The 5,784-nt window shown below is 32.6% G+C and overlaps 1 protein-coding gene across 3 annotated transcripts; it reads left to right on the top strand.

The window, feature by feature from the left end:
• On the top strand, positions 669 to 3,613 carry LOC109350362. 3 transcript variants are annotated; one of them, XM_019591605.1, is made up of 6 exons: positions 669 to 783; positions 871 to 972; positions 1,284 to 1,358; positions 2,247 to 2,867; positions 2,957 to 3,001; positions 3,339 to 3,613. In XM_019591605.1, exons 1-6 carry the CDS (start codon positions 763 to 765, stop codon positions 3,408 to 3,410), a joined length of 936 nt encoding a protein of 311 aa, XP_019447150.1. In that variant the 5' UTR covers positions 669 to 762; the 3' UTR covers positions 3,411 to 3,613. The 3 variants fall into 3 exon arrangements, with proteins under 3 accessions (XP_019447150.1, XP_019447152.1, XP_019447151.1); XM_019591607.1 differs by lacking the exon at positions 1,284 to 1,358; XM_019591606.1 differs by lacking the exon at positions 2,957 to 3,001.

The following is a 5,784-nucleotide window of genomic DNA, read 5'->3' as shown; positions in this document are numbered from 1 at the left end:
CCCTTTTACTATCGTGATATCGTATATAACCTTAAGACACAAATGTGATTACTTTCATTTCTAACATGAAGTTACATATTTTTTCATTTCTCTTATATGTAACTTTAACGTCTACATAATAGAGCATAGAAATTGGGAACCCTAAACAAATAATATACAAACAAACACATTTGGGTGCAATAAAAACTAGTCATAAGAAAATAAAGAAGAATATACTTGTATTTTGAATGGGAAATGGAGAATGAAAGATTATGTGTGAAATGAGGAACTATGAACGTCTAATGAGTGTTTATGAAGTGAGGAAGTGGACGAGAAAAAGGAAAGTAAAAGAAATGGTCACCAGCATGAGAGATGGGAAAGTGAATTTTTTAAAAGAGAAAAAAATATATAAAGTAAAAGTGTATAAATTTTATATACTATTAATATATTATTTATAATTTATATTTAATTATTATTAACTTTTTAAAATAAAAAATAAACCAACTGCGTATAAATATTTATATTAATAGTGTATAAATATTATATTGTTTTTAAAAGAGAATGATACAATGTTTTCTCAATTTTCTAACTCAAATCCCAGAACCTTCACCGTCCCTAATTAAATGGACCTATTGGGCTTCTATGCCCAACTTCCAAAAGCCCAGAGCACCAAAACAAACATCCTCTTTCAGCTCCAGTCCTTCATTATGCCCTAACCCCACTCGATTTCAGTTCTCACAGTGACATAACAAACACACCCCTTTATTTGTATACTCTGTAGAAATGAAGCCAATCGAGTCAGAGGTAATGCTCTTATTTCAAGTAACTTATTTTTTACTTTTCTCTTCTTCGTCGGATATGATCAATTAATATAGTTTGAACTTTTTTAAGGGCAATGCATTTGATGCTGGAAATGCTGTTTCCCGAAAATCTGCTGAGCCTGAGAAGCTTGTACCAGAAGGAGAAGAAGGGGTTCATCAAACTATTATTGAGGTTAATTATTTTTATGCAACAGCTTCTTTCACATTTTTTCGGGTAAAAGGATGCATACATCCAGTTGTGTTAACTTTTAGCGGACCCCATCTAATGAGATCAAAGCTTTGTTATTCTTGCTTGTGGTGTTAGCTTTTTGGTCAATAAAAACAATAGGATAACAATTATTAAATATTTGGAGATGAATGTTTTGTCGATAATATGATTTATGTAGCCGACTCCACCTAGTGGGATTTTGGCTTTGTTGTTGTTGCTGCTTATGGTGTTAACTTTGTTTTGGTTGTTGTGTGGGTCTGCTGAATTTTCTGAAGGAAGGTGAGAGCGTAGATGTTGATAAAGACAAAATCTTCGGCTTGAAATCAGACAATGGAAGAGAAATCGATGAGGTTATACAATTGTAGATTATGTTAAATTAAATTGCTGGCATTTTGAATTCCTCATGTGTATCTTTTTTGTGTTGTATAGTTTTGTTGCTTTGATTCAGTCACGTGATTACTGTATTTTCGGATTTAATTAATTTGTCTTCAGTGCATGTTAGTCTATACAACACCTAAGGTTTTTCGTGGATATTTCTGCGGCTTATTTGTATTCTGCTTGGAAAAAAACACTTTAATGATGTAGATTTACATTTTTGCAGGGGCTACTCTTTTGAGCTTCCAAGAAAAGCAGTAAAACAACTATTTTTTAATTAACTTGTAACATGTTTTTTAGTCAGACAAAGCACTTTTTTCTTAATACATTCACAGCCAAAGAAGTACTTGACCTCTAAATTGTTATAATATTCACATAAGTGAATTGATACCCTTCTGTAGAGCTAAGTTGAATGTAATGGTTATTTGGGGTTCCTTCACAATTTAAGGGTTCTATTTCGCAACTCTATCAACAATAACAACCAAGTCTTTATCCCACTAGATGGGGCTAGCTACATGGATCGAACAACACCATAATGATCTATCTTAAATCATGTTCACCTAGAAAACATTGATCTTAAATCTAGTTATAGTGAATTGTGATTTACCGTCAACATCAATAACATTGCTAGATAAAAAAAAATGGATAGCATTCTTTGATTCCATGTAGCTTACTGTCAGGACTCTCAAATTAGAATTTAAAACGATGTAAATTTTACTTCTTTCATCGCCACTATAGGTACCTTCTGTATGCTGCACTTTCATCAATTTTGTGTAAATTGAAATAACTGAGGAAGGCTACTGTTGTTTGTTATGAAATCCCACAGATGTTTACTTGTTGCTGCTAATGAAAACAAAATGCAGGCATCTCATGAATCTCTGGTTTCTGATGCTGGTTGGGATTGCAAAAGCCCTATCAGTGCTTCTTCAACAGCTTCAGTGTGGCCTTCCTTTAACACCAAGTCATCAAAAACTTATTCCCTTTCAGAAGAAGAGCGAGCAACTATAGCAGTGCTTGATATGCAACTCAAGGCATTAAAAGCTTGCAAAGAATTCTTAGTTGGCGATGTTGATTCTGACTGTGATGAAGATGAAATTGATGATGAGGATGAAGAGGAGACTGATGATGAGGATGAAGATGAGTTGGTAGATAGTTATGGTTCTGAGGAATCCAAGGAGTACAAGTTCTTCGAAAGATTGTTCCTAGAAGATGGTGACTTGAGGAGATATTATGAGAATAACCATAAAGAAGGAGCTTTTTATTGTTTGGTTTGTGGACCTGTATGGAAGAAAGTATGGAAGAGGTTTAAGGATTGTGTTTCACTAGTTCATCATTCCACTACTGTACTAAGGACAAAAAGGATGCGGGCTCATAGAGCTTATGCCCGGATCATATGCAAAATTGTTGGTTGGGACTTTGATCAATTACCAACCATTGTGTTAAAGGATCTGGATAACTCTGTGGCTGGTGCAAAGAAGCTTTTGGTGAGTAATCTTAATTGATGCATCTCTTCCGAGTTTATAGAGATAGATACCTTATTAAATGATAACTTGGCTGACTTGATTTTTTATAGGATGAACCCAAAAAGCCTGCAGTGAATCATATTGATGAATCAAATGTAAGTATCATGCACCAAATATTTCTATGTCCTGTACAGTGTTTAAATTGCGGTTGTAGTCGGGTTGTAGTTACTGCGATTGCGGTGAGTAAAAAAATATTTTTTAAATCAATGCGGTTGCGTTGCGGCTCAATGCAGTCCAATGCTGTTGCGTCATTGTGATTCAGTGTACACCACAATTGCTGTTGTGGTGCCACCGCAACCGCAATATTGCTGCCGTATCATATGATACGATCCACAATTTAAATCACTGGTCCTATATGTATTTTGGTTTGAGATTATAGTAACTTTGTAAATACATCCTGAGTTATTAACTTGCTTAAGTTGTTTTTCACAGGTTGAACCTGATAAGCCTGTTGATGTTCATAATGATGATTCAGATGTGCAGGCAAATGTGAATAGCAGTTAGGTTTTGTTTATTGGTAGGAACCTAATGATATTTATGACTTGAGAATGTATATACCTATGTCCCATTACTTCCCTTTGTTCAAAGGGATAGTTCGTAAACCCTGCTTTCTTGAATTTTGCCCTCTCTAAATGATGCCTAACCTGCAGGTAGTTACTCCATCTTCATGGGTTCATTCTATAATATTGTGTGTCTCATGTTAAGAAGTTTTATATTGTCTGTGGAGGGTTCCATTGCATTCTGTTTTAGCAATAGTTTGTTTAGAAAATGATTTTGAACTATTGCTAAAAAAATTGGGAGATTAGGGTGAATATGATATTATGAAGGTTGGAAAATTTTAATCCCTTGCTACTGTTTAATGGTTTGATATGCTTTTAGATGTGTTAGTGAGGTTAAGGTATGGCGTACTTTTTGGTTATGTTTTGGGTTGTTGATAAGGGTATTTTTGAAAAAAAATATATTTATTGTTATCCTATCTGGTATCTTATACAATGTCATACCATAGTGTTAGTATTAATATTTTATTAGGGTTTATACGTCATGCTATGGATTGTGGATGAGAAATGGCTGTGGATCGGGTGTCTTATGTGATAAAAACTTAGAAAGGTACCCATCAAGCTTAATGCAAAATTTTATTGCACAACTAAGATCCATAATCTTATGTGAGACTGAAACTTAGGAAAATGTTAACAAGAGAATAAATGAGAGGCTTGTTGTCTTATGAGTCAATATACTAGGCAAATAGAATTATAAAGGAATGCATTAAGGAAAAAGTCAAGTTAGCTCCAACGCTGGTTCATGCATATGGGGATTAGGCATTTGGAAGCCTTAGCAAAGATAGGTCAAATCAATATTGGTCTAACTTTACTAGAAGATGGAAGCTAAAAAAAATCATAGGTTAAATATTAATTGTTTTTCAATTCTTTTAAAAAAATATGTAGTTTATTGAATACTAATGTAAAACTTTTTCTAATACATTTACTTTGTTAGGCATGTTTTATAAAGAGTGTATTTATAATATTTTGGTGTACTTGCTTGATTTTGTTTGCCCCATTTTTATAGGTTTGAATGGAATGATTATGAAATGTTTATAAATAAGTTCTTTATCAATAAATATGATATATAATAAAGTCTTATGATGTAGTTCAACACTACAACTTTTTTGTTTATACTATCATGCTTTATTATAAAGTGATGAAGTTTGTGTATTGATTTGCTAGAGGGGATCAATCACCTCTATATATAAATAAGAATCATTTTTTGTTGAATTATAATTTTTCTTAATATTTTTCTCTTGTTGGAAAATCCTAAGAATTTCAAACCTGTCAAGGCCATAATTCAAAATAACAGAATTCTAGACATGCAATGTGTTACATGCCATAATTTTGAAATTAAGTATAAAAGTTAAAAAATCTCATTTGTGGGTTTTTAACAATAATAAATTATAAACATTCTATTAATAGGGATCAATAATAATGAATTATAGACATAGAAATTATAAGGTTTAAGTTAAGGGTTAGAAATGAGTTGAACCAGAACTTAACTTAATTCAGCTCGATAAGGATTTGTTTAGTTCAAAACTTAACTTGGGGTTTGATACTAGTTATTTTTTAGCTCGAGTTTAGCCCGGTTAAAGTTCACGAACACTATTCGACTCATCTAGAATTTGTTCATTTGGACAACTCAAATAATTAATTTATTTTTAAAAGAATCCCATAAGATTATTTATATAAATATAACTTTGTTTATATATATAATAACAATAAACATAAAAAATAATACACGAGTCATGATATAATAAAAATAAACATAAAAAATTAGTTATATAAAAAATAAACATGTAAATTATGAAATTATCCCAAGTAATAAATTTATTACAACTAAAATAAGAAGGTTAATTTTATCCGCAAGTTTTGGTATACAATGCTAACCTACTCCAACTAAAAAACATATTTACCTGGACAACCTTCAGTTAGCTCATTTAATCTTTCCCAGGCCTCAACAATTGACTTCCCATCCTTTTGGATGAGGTGCCTATAGTACTCAGTTTTGGAAGAAGGAAAGTATTTGTTGAGAAAAGCCTCCTCCAATGTTCGCCATGTTGCTTGAATTTCAGCATATTGATTTCTTAGCCATGTCTTAGCCTTGTCTCTAAGGGAGTATGGAAACATGTAGAGACAAATGGCATCCTCAGAAGCCCCATGGATCCTTACTGTCTCACAGAATTCTAAGAATTGATCAATATGGGTATTTGGATCTTCATGAGTTCCTCCTCCAAATTGGTTTTGTATCACCATTTGGATCATAGCAGATGGCAAACAAAAATTCTCTGTCTCAATAGCTAGGTGGATTATTCCAGGATGTGAAGTACGAGCAT

Source organism: Lupinus angustifolius, chromosome LG06 (genome assembly GCF_001865875.1).
Source record: "Lupinus angustifolius cultivar Tanjil chromosome LG06, LupAngTanjil_v1.0, whole genome shotgun sequence".
In the NCBI taxonomy this organism is placed as follows: domain Eukaryota; kingdom Viridiplantae; phylum Streptophyta; class Magnoliopsida; order Fabales; family Fabaceae; genus Lupinus; species Lupinus angustifolius.
This window is presented reverse-complemented; position numbering and strand designations above follow the sequence as displayed.

Excerpts from the sequence above, each read along its gene's own strand:
- LOC109350362 (XM_019591605.1), top strand. The coding sequence starts at position 763 with ATGAAGCCAATCGAGTCAGAG. Across the intron at positions 973-1,283 it reads TTCATCAAACTATTATTGAG|GAAGGTGAGAGCGTAGATGT; the intron begins GTTAATTATTTT and ends AATTTTCTGAAG. Across the intron at positions 3,002-3,338 it reads ATCATATTGATGAATCAAAT|GTTGAACCTGATAAGCCTGT; the intron begins GTAAGTATCATG and ends TGTTTTTCACAG.